The 13,975-nt window shown below is 38.6% G+C and overlaps 2 protein-coding genes across 2 annotated transcripts in view; both read right to left on the bottom strand.

Moving 5' to 3' along the window:
• Positions 1-11,060, bottom strand: part of acss1 (acyl-CoA synthetase short chain family member 1) — a 31,749-nt gene extending 20,689 nt beyond the window's left edge. The window contains exons 1-4 of the mRNA XM_042432455.1: positions 10,724-11,060; positions 7,252-7,348; positions 5,929-6,128; positions 396-571 (exon numbers count right to left, since the gene is read on the bottom strand). Of these exons, the coding sequence (XP_042288389.1) occupies positions 396-571; positions 5,929-6,128; positions 7,252-7,348; positions 10,724-11,027 (777 nt within the window). The 5' untranslated portion in view covers positions 11,028-11,060. The remainder of the gene's footprint in view (positions 1-395; positions 572-5,928; positions 6,129-7,251; positions 7,349-10,723) is intronic.
• LOC121911176 overlaps positions 1-13,975 on the bottom strand; it is a 374,983-nt gene that overhangs the window by 296,664 nt on the left and 64,344 nt on the right. The gene's annotated exons all lie outside the window — the stretch shown is intronic.

Raw genomic sequence — 13,975 nt, 5'->3', positions numbered from 1 at the left:
CTACTGATACTACTGATACTAATGATACTACTGATACTACTGATACTCCTAATAATACTGATACTACTGATACTACTGATACTAATGATACTACTGATACTACTGATACTAATGATACTACTGATACTACTGATGCTACTGATACTACTGATACTACTGATACTCCTAATAATACTGATACTACTGATACTACTAATACTACTAATACTACTGATACTACTGATACTACTAATACTACTGATACTACTACAAGATATTTCACTGCTCATAATAATCATAATCATCATAATCTGATCAATAACTTCCACCACGTATCAATAATTCAGAGGTAATGTATTGATCTGGTGGTGTGTGTGTGTGTGTGTGTGTGTGTGTGTGGGGGGGGGGGGTGTCACCTCCTCCAGGGGGACGTCCAGCCGTCCCATCACGGCGGGAGTTTCTGTCCTCTGAGAGACGAACACGTGGCGGACACTCGGACAATTCTTCACCGCTGCGTCCACCGTGGACTTCAGGTCGATGAGTCGGCCGCCGCGCACACCTTGATTACACGTGACCACTGCTTTACACTGAGCTGCACGCACACACACACACACACACACACACTGCTGATTAATTCATACTCATATTTCACTGAACAATCATCGTCACTCAGAGTTATTGTTCAGCTTTGTGGTTGTGACACTCCTCTGTTTACTGTAACTGGAACAGAGTTCACTGGGAGATAAAATGAGCTCTGCTGGTTAATCAAACATGTTTCCACTGGAAATATAAAATATATATGTAACCAGAGAGGAGCAGGATGGGTTTATGCAGCTTCCTGACATCAGTCATCGGGTTTGTTGTGTATATCAGACGTGTAGTGATGCAGATTTACTGTTTAACTCCCTAAAAACAGTTGCAGATTCATATCAGTGCACATCTTGCAGAGTAATGCTGCAGCCAATCATGTTACAGTCTTTCATGTCATCTGTAGTGTTTACTGCTTGCTGAGACTTTTGTGCCCTGACTTTAGTCTTTAAGGCAGAGCAAAACACAAACCGTCCTCCCAAGAAAAACGTAAGAATCAGTCATCATCGGTTGGAGCTGAAGACTGCAAGATAGAAAAGTAAAACAATCTGAGGATGTGGAGTTAGAAAGCAGCGAGGTTATCAAACCTCTGTAGCTCCTCATCTCTGCTGGAGGCTAGCAGCTCCAGGATACATTAGCCACTACTAGCATAACACACCTCAATGTCCGGGTGCATCGTGGGTAATGTAGGCACCAGGTTTTAATAAGGTCACTGGTTCTGCATCTATTTTCATCCTTTTTTTAAAAAAAAACCTGTCCATCATGAGTCTGATGATGTTGCAGGAGTGAAGTGACGAATCTGTGGAGATGCTGTTGAGTAAAAGTATGAAATTTAAAAGTTCGTGATAATGTTATGGAAGCAAAAGTATGTAAATATTATTTGCAAATTGTACTTAAAATATTAAAAGTAAAATAGATTTTTGCAGAGAAATGTCACGTGTGTGTTGAACTATTATATATTTATATATATTATATGTTGTTCTATGAAACTGTATCATATTTTATAAGCTGATCATATTTATGATGTAAAATCTGAGGCTGTAAAAGGAAGAACATTTAACTTCTGAGATCACAAACTGTGGATTTTTACATTTCTGTGTGTGTGTTTGATATCGATCTGCTCGTCTCACTCTCAGCAAGAATCAGAGTATTTCCAAAAATGACGGGCTGTTCCTTTAAAACAGATGTTCCTCCTGCTGCTGTTTGTTCTCTGCTGCGTTCAGTCTGACGTTGTTTTCTTTCAGAGCTGAGTGTGTTTCTATCAGCTGCTCTGTGAGGACAGAAAATCAACTGAGTGGCTGTAATGACTTCGTCTCTCTGCTGACACACATGAACATTAACTGCAGTGTGGTTTGTTTTCTTCTCCTCGCACTTGTTTTAAAGTCTGAATGAACCTTTGAACTCTTTACTGCTGCTGTAAAGCTTTAAACATCCACTGTGGTAAAGGTCCTGTCCTCATTCCTGAGTGAACTTCTTAAAGTCACAGACAGAAAGGTTTGATGGGAGAAGCCGATCTCATCGAACGAGTTCTGACTTGAACTGAGTGACTCCGCTGGTTTGCTGAAGACTGAAGAACAAGTTTCACTCGACTGTGCGCCAAAATCCATTAAATATCCTGTTTCATGGAGGACCGGGCTCCAAAAAAACATTTCTACAAGGTTAAATTGAATTATCCTTAAAAACTGAACAGAACAAACGGCCCTGATAACAGAAACACAGGCAATAAATATCCATAAAATAAGATAACATTAAACTACAGCATCCAACCATCCAAACAACTTTAAATAAAGGGTTTAAATTACATATACATCAAACCCATTGTTTGTTGGGTTGAATAGAGAGAGTACTGTTTAGTTTCCATCCACATATTCAACAAATTTTAACCAAATTCCCAGAAAATTGTCCAAAGAAAATGTGAATGAATGTTTGTTTCCCTCCACAGACAGATCAGAGTATTTCCAGCTGATAGAATAATGCTGCTATTTATTAAAGCGTTCACACATATAACCATCAGGAGCACCAGAGAGATTAAAGCAAACCTTAAAAGTCAGACTCAGTTTCCTGCTGCAGGTCAGACCAACTCTGTTGCCTAGAAATTATGTTCATATACAAATAAGCTGCAACAGTAAATATGTTTTGTTAGAAAAATGATGCTGAATCATGTTTTCTCTCAACATTATGAGAAGATTGTTGTTAATTAACGTATTTGGCATGTTGCAAAAATGTTGATAGTGAATGTATGAGCAACGTACCTACCCGACCCCTCAGATTTATCTGCTGACCCTTTGGAGGGGCCCCGACCCCTAGGTTGGGAACCACTGGACTAAACTAGCTAACTGTATATAAAGTAGTGTAAACTAGCTCCACCTCCAGCAGCTACAACAGTAACATGCTGCTCTAACACTGATGCTTCACTATTAATAATCTAATGATGTCATATATAATAATATATCAGTCAGAGGGACCAAACCACTACTTTTACTGCAATACTTTAACTACATCAAGCTCATAATACTTATGTACTTTTACTGCAATACTTTAACTACATCAAGCTCATAATACTTGTGTACTTTTACTGCAATACTTTAACTACATCAAGCTCATAATACTTATGTACTTTTACTGTAATACTTTAACTACATCAAGCTCATAATACTTATGTACTTTTACTGCAATACTTTAACTACATCACGCTCATAATACTTATGTACTTTTACTGCAATACTTTAACTACATCAAGCTCAGAATACTTATGTACTTTTACTGCAATACTTTAACTACATCAAGTTCATAATACTTATGTACTTTTACTGCGATACTTTAACTACATCAAGCTCATAATACTTATGTACTTTTACTGCAATACTTTAACTACATCAAGCTCATAATACTTATGTACTTTTACTGCAATACTTTAACTACATCAAGCTCATAATACTTATGTACTTTTACTGCAATACTTTAACTACATCAAGCTCATAATACTTATGTACTTTTACTGCAATACTTTAACTACATCAAGCTCATAATACTTATGTACTTTTACTGTAATACTTTAACTACATCAAGCTCATAATACTTATGTACTTTTACTGCAATACTTTAACTACATCACGCTCATAATACTTATGTACTTTTACTGCAATACTTTAACTACATCAAGCTCAGAATACTTATGTACTTTTACTGCAATACTTTAACTACATCAAGTTCATAATACTTATGTACTTTTACTGCAATACTTTCATTACATCAAGCTCATAATACTTATGTACTTTTACTGCAATACTTTAACTACATCAAGCTCATAATACTTATGTACTTTTACTGCAATACTTTAACTACATCAAGCAAATAATACTTATGTACTTTTACTGCAATACTTTAACTACATCAAGCTCATAATACTTGTGTACTTTTACTGTAGTAGGATTTTTCATGTGGGACTTTTACTTGTAATGGAGTATTTGTACATTGCTGTATTGCTTTTACTGCAGTAAAGGATCTAAGTACTTCTTCCACCATTGGCCAATACTGATGGTCAGGAAAATAGCAAATAATTGTTTGTCACACCCACATGAGCCATAAATCGGGAATTACGACCTGCACTCTGTTTCACAAATCATAATACATAAATCATCAGGATGTTTGTTCAGATGAATGAACTCTGCAGCCTGTAGCAGCTTTTACACTGTTAGTTTTTCAGACTGTACCTACAGCTCTTTATCTCAAACAGTCTGCAGGTGTGTTCTGACACAGTCTGATAGCTACAATCCCATCATGCTCTGCTTCTCCTGCTGTTCAGTCAGCTGTGGAAATGTCATGTTTGGGTCTTGTGAGGCGGCAACTGTTTCCAAAACACAAATGTCCTTGAAGCAGCGGGTCGGACCTGCAGAGATTAAACTATCAACTCAGAGCTGCAGAAACTTTACTGTTAGTGTGTTTGAGTGAGGCACAAACTCTGCCAGTTAAATGTTCAACTCCCATCAGAGTTTAATACAAAAGCTCTGAAACATAATGGAAATCAAATATGAATAAAAAGACTCAGCCTCCAAGACAAGTAAGCAGACAGAGCAGGTTACTGCGGCTTTGACCTTCATGCTGCATGAAAATCTTTCTACAGTCTGAGCAGCAGACAAACAGCAACATGATCGTTACATTAAAGGACACATATTCTGTACATTCCTAGGTCTGTGTTTATATTCTGGGACTCTACTGGAATATCTTTGCATGATTTCCAGTTAAAAACTCCTTATTTATCTTCTACTGGTCCTTTATGCAGCCCCTCAGTTCAGCCTCTGTCTGAAACAGGCCGTTTTAGCTCCTGTCTCTTTAAGCCCCGCCTCCTGATGAGCCCACTCTGTTCTGATTGGTCAGCTTCAGGAAGCTTCCTCTGGCTACCAAACGATAGTAGCAGGATTTCACTTCTTTTTCTCCTTCCCTCAGCAACAACCTTAGCAACCAAGACTACAGACAGACACCAGTTAGGTAGAAAAACTTTGCAAACGAAGCATTCAGAGCAGGTTGAAGCCTTGACTTGTGACTTGCAGGCAGCATTTCTACATACATTCCGCCCCTAATTTTGGAAATTTGACCATGTTTAACATCTGACATCAGAACAAAACCACAAAACACATGATATGTCCCCTTTAACAGAGTTAATAATTACTTGTGGGGTTCCTCAGGGTTCTTTTCTTGGTCCTTTATAGTTTTATATCACATGTTAACATGCTAACACACAGGTCCTCAGACCAAAACAACAAAACAGGTTGAGGATACATTCAAAAATGTCACATTTGACCATCATAAAAATTATATCATATGAGTATTTTCTGCTCTAAAACAACTGTGGTTCAGGTTTGGTTGAGTTTAGGAAACTAAAACTACTTATTAAAGCTTTATTAATGATTTTGGCCACTTTTGGAGAAATGCAACAAACTGAAAACACAACATCTGACATATTATCAACTTATGAAGCAGTTGTGGCTAACATGTTAGCAAACATCCAGCAGACACACAGCAACATGCTCCTATCTTCTCTCCTTTTATCTCTGGTTTGGTCTCCACCAGACAAAAGAATCAGTGTCTCTTTAGCTGCTTGATGTTTCTTCAGCAGCGAGTCTCTAACTGTGTGTGTCTGCTGTTTGCTGCTGGCAGGTAGAGTTCAGGTGTATGGAGGCTTTATCAGAGCTTTCTATTGTCTGAACCAGACAGGAAATGTGCAAAAAAACACCTAAATCTAGGAGCTAAAAGAGGCTGAAAAAATCCTTTAATGTGCACTAGACGAGGTCCTAAACAAACTCTGACTGTATTGAATTGAATGGGAAAAGTATTATTATGATTGAGGCTAGAGGAGCTCACCGTCTTGGATTCTTCCTGCAAGAGCCTCTGAGCTGAAGCCAGCGAACACCACCGTGTGCACAGCACCGATACGCGCACACGCCAACATGGCTGCCACTGCCAGCGGCGACACAGGCATGTAAATGGCCACCGTGTCCCCTTTCTGGATCCCATGGCTCTTGAGGGTGTTGGCGAAGCGGCAGGTTGTCTCCAGCAGCTCCCTACAGGACAGACAGCATGAAGACAGTATCATTTCTCACATTCACTCACAACTTAGATGACATTACTGTATGACATCTTTCATATTCACATACATTACACACCATAACTTCTCAAATAAAAGCTGATGTAAAAATAATGGCTGCATTATAACAGCTCATATGATTGGTTTAGGTTATATTCACCCCTCTGCTGAAAACACTAACAATGCTCTTCCCTGATTCTTTTGTGCATCTTTTGTAATCTGGTATTAAATGAAAAGAGTAGCAATAGGTCAAAATGTTTAAATCTGGTGTTTAAACCAATATAATGCACATGTTGTAGTACATTCTCGACAATAGAGGGAAGCATGAGACTGTGGTTTATCTAAAGAACTGAAGTCAGGAGCACATGCGCCACTGTTTTCCTCATGATGACAGAGAATTCAGTAGCGTCATGTCTCCCTGTCTCATCATTTCTTTCCTGTATTTCAGGTCAATAAAGTGTCAAAATCTCACTAAAACTGTTGTTATTTCATTTGTTAGCTAAAGCTGAAGGATCATTTGGGTTCATGTAAGAGAGGGTAACAGTGATGACGGCGGCACATTGTTTACTCTGTTAGTGAACATGCAAGTGGTAAAATGTCAGCTTGGGTCACAAGTCTCCAGTGTTTCCATAACAGCAAGGTCAGCATCCCCAACATATTAAGTACTTTTTCGACTGTTGAACTGTTGAAACATACAATGTTGTAAAGATGGTCACATTTCCAAGCAATACTAGATAGTATCTCTGTGTCAGTACATGTATGATGCAGTTATGGCCAGAACTATTATAGATATAGATATATAGGTACCTATATGTGTTTACAAGTGCTACATTTGGCTGATTGCCATCTGAAGTTTGCAGTTTTTCATTTCTGAATATGTGACTGTTAAGCTCTACCAGCTGTATATATGTCTTTGGCATCACCGCCGCCTTTACATTTAAGGACTGTGATACATTTATGGTGCTGTTCTGACAGAGATAACTTGAGGACAACACAGTATGTTGATAAGATAAATATGAGTATCATCTGCATAGAGGGAGAATATAGTGAACTTATCAGTGAGCAGATTTCTCTCTGTGGTGCCGACTAGACGTTTGTACCTGTAGGTGACCTTCACCTCAGTGCCAGGTTCATCTCGCTCCCAGATTAGAGCCACTCGGTCCGGATGTTTCTCAACATGAACGTCCAGGCAGTTTACTGGCAGACAGACAGACAGACAGACAGGGTGTGAACATTTCTCTTTGTTAAATGGTCAGTAAAGGAACAGAAACAGAAGCTATAACGTCCAAAAAATACATCTTTTTTTTTTTTTTACTGTCTATTATTTTACTTTTTTCCTCTTTTATAGATGTATTTTAATATATTGACTGTTTACATTGTCAGCTCATTTTGTGTATGAAAGATGCTATATAAATAAAGTTTATTAGTAGTACATGAAAGAAAACCAAACTATCTTTACAAAAATCTGATGTTCATCATCCCCAGAAAATCTTCCCAACTCAACATGTTCTCAGGTTTATAATAACTTCCACCTTGAAGACAGAAAAATCACCAAAATGTTACCCTGCTACGTCCTTTATTACTGTTTATTATTTTACTTCATTTGTCTTTTATTTTAGTATCTCAAATGGTGTTTAAATTGTCTGCTATTTTCTTTTTTTCCCATTTGTTAATCAATTTGAGATGCATTTAGTGTTTGAAAGGTGTTATTTAATAATATACAATACCTTTATTATTATTATCGTTTGAAAGGAATCTAATGTCTTTACAAACCTTCCTCTTTAAAAAACAAAAATCACCCAAATTTTTACCTTATTTCTACCTTTCTGCGAGAAATGTAATCTAGATAACCCTGATGACATCACTATGACATCATCAGGGTTATTTTCTGGTCCAGCCATAGAGGACATTATACACCTGTTCTTTCAGGTTCAAGACTAAAATAGAGTAAAGTAAAAATGTATTTGTAGTGCAGTATAGTGTACAGTGCTTTACATAGACTGGTGCATACAGGTTACCCAAACACCTGCCCAAACAGGTTTGTCTTTAGCTGACTAACCATGAACTGTAAAGTCTTCATGTAGATTATTGGTTGCAGTTCCTTTAAAAAAGTTGAAAACAGACACGATGAGAACGTGTTGCTTCAACAAAACAATCAAAGATTTATGAGTTTAAAAGTTTAACTGAAACAAAAACTCTGCACAGCTGTTTGTAATATTACTGGTTAATATTTTACAACTCTGGAAAGTTGTCAGAGTAATAACCGTTTTATCTTTCATAATGAGAGAAGTTATCTAGGACTGCAAATAACTATATTTTCATTATTGGTTAATCAGTCTGGTACCTACTGTTCACCTTCTCAATTAACAGATTAATTGTTTAATCTGTAAAATGTCAGTAAATAGTAAAAAAAAATAAACATTCTAATTTCCCAGAGTCAAAGGTGATGTCTTCAAATGTCTTGTTTTGTCCGGTTAGAAGTACAAAACCCAAAAATATTCAGTTTGCTGTCATATATGACAATGAAAAGAATCAAATCATCTCATTTAAGAAGCTGGTTTTTATCTTAGAAAATGAAAATAGTTGTTGATTAATTTTTTGTTTACCTACTAATCAATTATCTGTTGATCATACTCTTCCCAAAGACGTCGTGAACTGTCTTGAATCTATGAAACGTCTGAAAAACTGTAAGACGACAACTTTTCCTCTGAAGCAACAGAGATACAGACTGAGTCTCATTTTCAGGCTGAGAACAGAAACATGAACCCGACGACGTTATCGTGTCAAAGTGACTCATCGTCTTCATTTATCCTCTGATTGAACATTAATCCTGAAATGGATTTAAGGCTGCAGATCCTGTTTGTGTGTCACGCAGCAGGTTTAAAGAGAAGAAATCCTCATCCATGAGATCTGATACGACACAAATCATCCAGCGGTCGTTATTGGAATATTATTGGATTATTATCAGAGACAGAAAAACAACAGAGGAGGATAAAGACACAATAAACTCACTGCAGGGAGAGAATAAGGTCACATAGACTCAATGTTAAAGGGTGATAATCATTTATTTTCATTAGGAAAGTTAATATTTGAGACGATGAATATTAATTTTACCTTATATGTTTCCTATGAAAACAACCAATCCCCATGTTGTATCTTTGTGTTTTTGTGTCTTTTTGTTTGTTTGTTTGTTTTGACAAAAAACTTCATTTCCTCCACATCTGTAAATTGGCAGTTTTTAATTTTCACTATTTTTATTTTGCACAACAGGACCTGAAGCTGGAAATTCTGGCTTTTTTTTTTTATCCCTGAATATTTCAATGATTATTTTATTATTTTACTTTTTGTTTTGTTAAAAGGTTATTTGCAGTGCCACTTGGTATATTTATTTATATATTTCACATGCAAAATATATGATAAAGATACTGGTCAGCATCAGGGGAATATGTTAGACTATAAGAAAAATATATTTTTATATACAGTATATAAATTATGATGAAATTAGTGATTGAGCTTTCTATTTTAATGGAAATATAACAAAAATAGATTTGCTATTAAACCCTCTGTATTGTTAATGCTTTTACCAATTGAAATATATATTATACTGTATGACAGATTATATTGATAGTAACTCTATACTATAGCTAGCAGTATATTATGTCCATTTGTACTATGAGAGTTTAAGTACTAAGAGTTTTACTGTCTCACTGTGTGAGGCCCTGAGTTCTGTCTGCAGGCTTCATTCAGCCACAACAACCTCCAGCTATAAGGTAAGGCAGCCTGTCTGGAGCCTGGCAGACAAAACCCAGGGCTTAAAACTAATATAGTTTCTTGCTGTGATCAGTGAAGGAGACTCAGATCCAGATTTTCTTTCATCTGTATTTTGCAGCTCGACAGTCAGAGGAAACTTATCAGATGACTAGTTTTAACTGAGCAGCAGTCAGAAACACAAAACTAGCAAATATTCACCTGAGAAGCTGCTGCCAGACAAGATTTGACATTTTTGCTTAATATGATTAATTAATAATTGTCAATCTTCTGATCATTTCAGCTCTATAGCTCTATCATGTATGTTGGGGGTCAACAGGGGCCTCACAGCACGTTAATCTGGTCGAGCTGCAGTCGCCTTCATGACTTTTACTTTTACTGTTATGTTTGTTTGTTTTTTTTTTGTCACTTCTGCTTATTGATTTTTTTCAGCCTTTGTAAAGATGAGAAATGTGATCAGTGAAGTTTAAGCTCCGGTAGAAGTTTTATTACAGAGAGAAATTAAACTAAATGAGTCAATCACCGCACCTTGAACTCTCAACATGAGATAATCAAGCTGCTGATCCCTCGAACTATTCATCTGTTCACTTTCCATTAACACTGGTTTACATTATACTGGTTTATATTACTGATCATCATAATCAATGACCAATAAAGAGGTTTGATTGATTTTTTTTTTAAAAACGACATCATAAAGGAAGAAAAGTTCAACTTTAATTCAGACATGTTTTTAATGAAGACCAAATCACCAAATGTATTGATAACCGGACAGTTTATTGATAAAGTTTATTGACAAGCTCTCACCGGACACGTTGAGCTTCCCTCCCAGGAACCAGCTGATCCTCCCGCTGCGGAGCTCACAGTCCCGGACCCGGTGGAACGGTTTCACCCAGCGGAGTCTGTCAGCAGCAGCGGAGCCCCAGAACTGATCCGGGTCCGTGACCGACAGCCGGTACAAGTCCCGGTGCGACAGCCGGGACAGCTGGGAGCTCCAGGTGCCCGGTGGTGTCTGGGGGGAGGAGGAGGAGAGGCACCTGTGGAGTACCGGTCCGGTCCTACAGCGGCTCAGGAGGAAGAGTCCGGTCCTCCTGCTGAAGCTCGCAGCCATGTTGATCCTCTGCAAGCAGGAGAGAGACTGACACACCTCATCACACACACACACACACACACACACACACACACACACACACACACACTCTCTCTCTCTCTCTCTCTCTCTCTCTCTCTCTCTCTCTCTCTCTCTCTCTCAGGTGCTCTTAGGTATCTGCAGGTATGGAAGCACATTTGTGCCAAAATACTGCAGCAGCAGACTAACAAACATTTGGGGCTCTATTCTAACTGTGCAAGTGCAACAACAAACACAAGCTGGTAGCTGCACGGACTGTGTGGACGTCTTCATGCTCACCTGCTATTTTGGTTCATGTATGTGCAGCAGCAACATGTAAAAGGGCTGAGTGAAGGTGAATATAGATCAGTGAGTGTGGTGATTATTATTAAGTCTCTCAGCCAATCAGATCACTGCCCTCATAGCTCTGGAAACACCTGAGCCAATCACAGTTAAACGCGACAACAACAGCTCAACAAATGAAAGCTTTTCTTCAGGAAATGTCTGGATGGTTCAGAGCGTCACAACCATAGACTGTAAATAATATGTACATAGCCACCGTGACGTCACCCGTCGGTTCCTGACTCTGCCTAATTGCAGATTTATCAACATATCAGTCCTGCTGCCTTCAGATGCTGCAGAGATTTAATGAACTGAAGGAGAAGCTTTTCATACAGTATAAACAGCTGCAGATACTGTAAGAATCACTTACATTCATTTATAGATCAATGCAGACAGATTTACTGACTTTCCTGCTTTAACCACATTGAATGTTATTTTCTGTGCTGTTTTAGGTTGAAGAGTGTTTATTATTTATATTTTCAGCATTAATCTGTTGTTGCAGCTTGTCTGCAGCAAGTATTTAGTTTGATCCTGTTGATAAAATCACCAAGGAAGCAGCAGATTAACGTCGCGCCACAAACAGACGTGTTTCTGAGACGTCTGTTTTCAAGGAACGTCTACGACCAAATTTCAACCAGAACACAACAACTGTCCCTGTGCTGCTTCACCTGTCTGCTCCTCTCCTCCCACCTGTCTGCTCCTCTCCTCCCACCTGTCAGCTCCTCTCCTCCCACCTGTCTGCTCCTCTCCTCCTATCTATCTACTCCTCTCCTCTCACCTGTCTGCTCCTCTCCTCTCATCTGTCAGCTCCTCTCCTCTCACCTGTCAGCTCCTCTCCTCTCATCTGTCTGCTCCTCTCCTCTCATCTGTCTGCTCCTCTCCTCTCACCTGTCTGCTCCTCTCCTCTCATCTGTCTGCTCCTCTCCTCTCATCTGTCTGCTCCTCTCCTCTCACCTGTCAGCTCCTCTCCTCCCACCTGTCAGCTCCTCTCCTCTCACCTGTCTGCTCCTCTCCTCCCACCTGTCTGCTCCTCTCCTCCTATCTATCTACTCCTCTCCTCTCACCTGTCTGCTCCTCTCCTCTCATCTGTCTGCTCCTCTCCTCTCACCTGTCTGCTCCTCTCCTCTCACCTGTCTGCTCCTCTCCTCCCACCTGTCTGCTCCTCTCCTCCCACCTGTCAGCTCCTCTCCTCCCACCTGTCTGCTCCTCTCCTCTCACCTGTCTGCTCCTCTCCTCCCACCTGTCTGCTCCTCTCCTCCCACCTGTCAGCTCCTCTCCTCTCACCTGTCTGCTCCTCTCCTCTCACCTGTCTGCTCCTCTCCTCCCACCTGTCTGCTCCTCTCCTCCCACCTGTCAGCTCCTCTCCTCCCACCTGTCTGCTCCTCTCCTCTCACCTGTCTGCTCCTCTCCTCCCACCTGTCTGCTCCTCTCCTCCCACCTGTCTGCTCCTCTCCTCCCACCTGTCTGCTCCTCTCCTCCCATTTGTGCACTGTGTGCTCTGCGCTGGTCACCTAAACACCAAACAGACACAGAGCGGAGTGCTGCTTTTGCTGGTTGATGAGCCTCAATGACACTTTACGATATGTAAAATATCAAAGTTTAACATTATAAATTTCCCAAAACGTTCTAAAAATGTTGAACATCTTTCGACATTGTGTAACCTTCCCACAACATTTCAGAACAGCATAAATGAACTTTGATAAAAAACATGTGTTCAGCTGTTTATAGACATTCTTCTGTATCCATGTGAAGATTGTTGTGTTGTGTGAAAACACTGAGAGACACCAAACAGTCAAATTCCTTGTATACATAAACATACTTGTCCAATAAAGATGATTCTGATTCTGATTAATGGGACAAAATTTACCAGCTGACACAATATTTTATTATTATAAGACCTTAATAAAAAAGAATCAGTTGGATTTTCCACCTTAAACAAAAAACTAAATACAAACAATAATTATTTTGTTTTCTTTCTCAAAAACAAATTCAGGAAAAGAGCATCAGTCCACTTGTTAAAAAGGTGGAGTTTTATTTATTTTTGTTATTTTATTAATCTAATTTTATTTTTGATCGTGTCTTTAAATGTTCTGCTGCATTTCTTCACTTTATATAAAGTTCTTTGAATATTTTATGTATTTAAAAGGTGTCAAAGTGTCACTTTAAACAGCTGAAAATCATTATTTACTGTTTAATTACTATTTACTGATTAATTAAAACATGAAGATGGATTGATTTTCATTACAGATTTAAACTTCAAAGAAGAAACACGAGAATCTGAGTTTGTTGACAAACAGGTGAGATCAGAATATTAAAAATAATAATATTTATTAAAATAAAATCATAACATCAGTGTCCTGTTCTGCCGGCTGCTGCCCCCTGCAGGTCAGCACAGGAGCTGCAGCAGTGTTATATTTATATTTATTTATTAACTTCATATTTAAATGTGTTTTATGTTTAAGATGAAATATAAACTGAATCATCAGACAAATAACTGAAGTTCACACGTAATAACAAACACACATGTAGATCTGAAACTGCAGAATAAATCAGACAATAAACATAAAATAGAATTAAGTCACTGGATTTCGTGCTGGTTGAACCTGCTG

Source organism: Thunnus maccoyii, chromosome 14, assembly GCF_910596095.1.
Source record: "Thunnus maccoyii chromosome 14, fThuMac1.1, whole genome shotgun sequence".
In the NCBI taxonomy this organism is placed as follows: Eukaryota; Metazoa; Chordata; class Actinopteri; order Scombriformes; family Scombridae; genus Thunnus; species Thunnus maccoyii.
The sequence above is the reverse complement of the archived record's forward strand: the minus strand, read 5'-3'. Positions and strand labels throughout refer to the sequence as shown.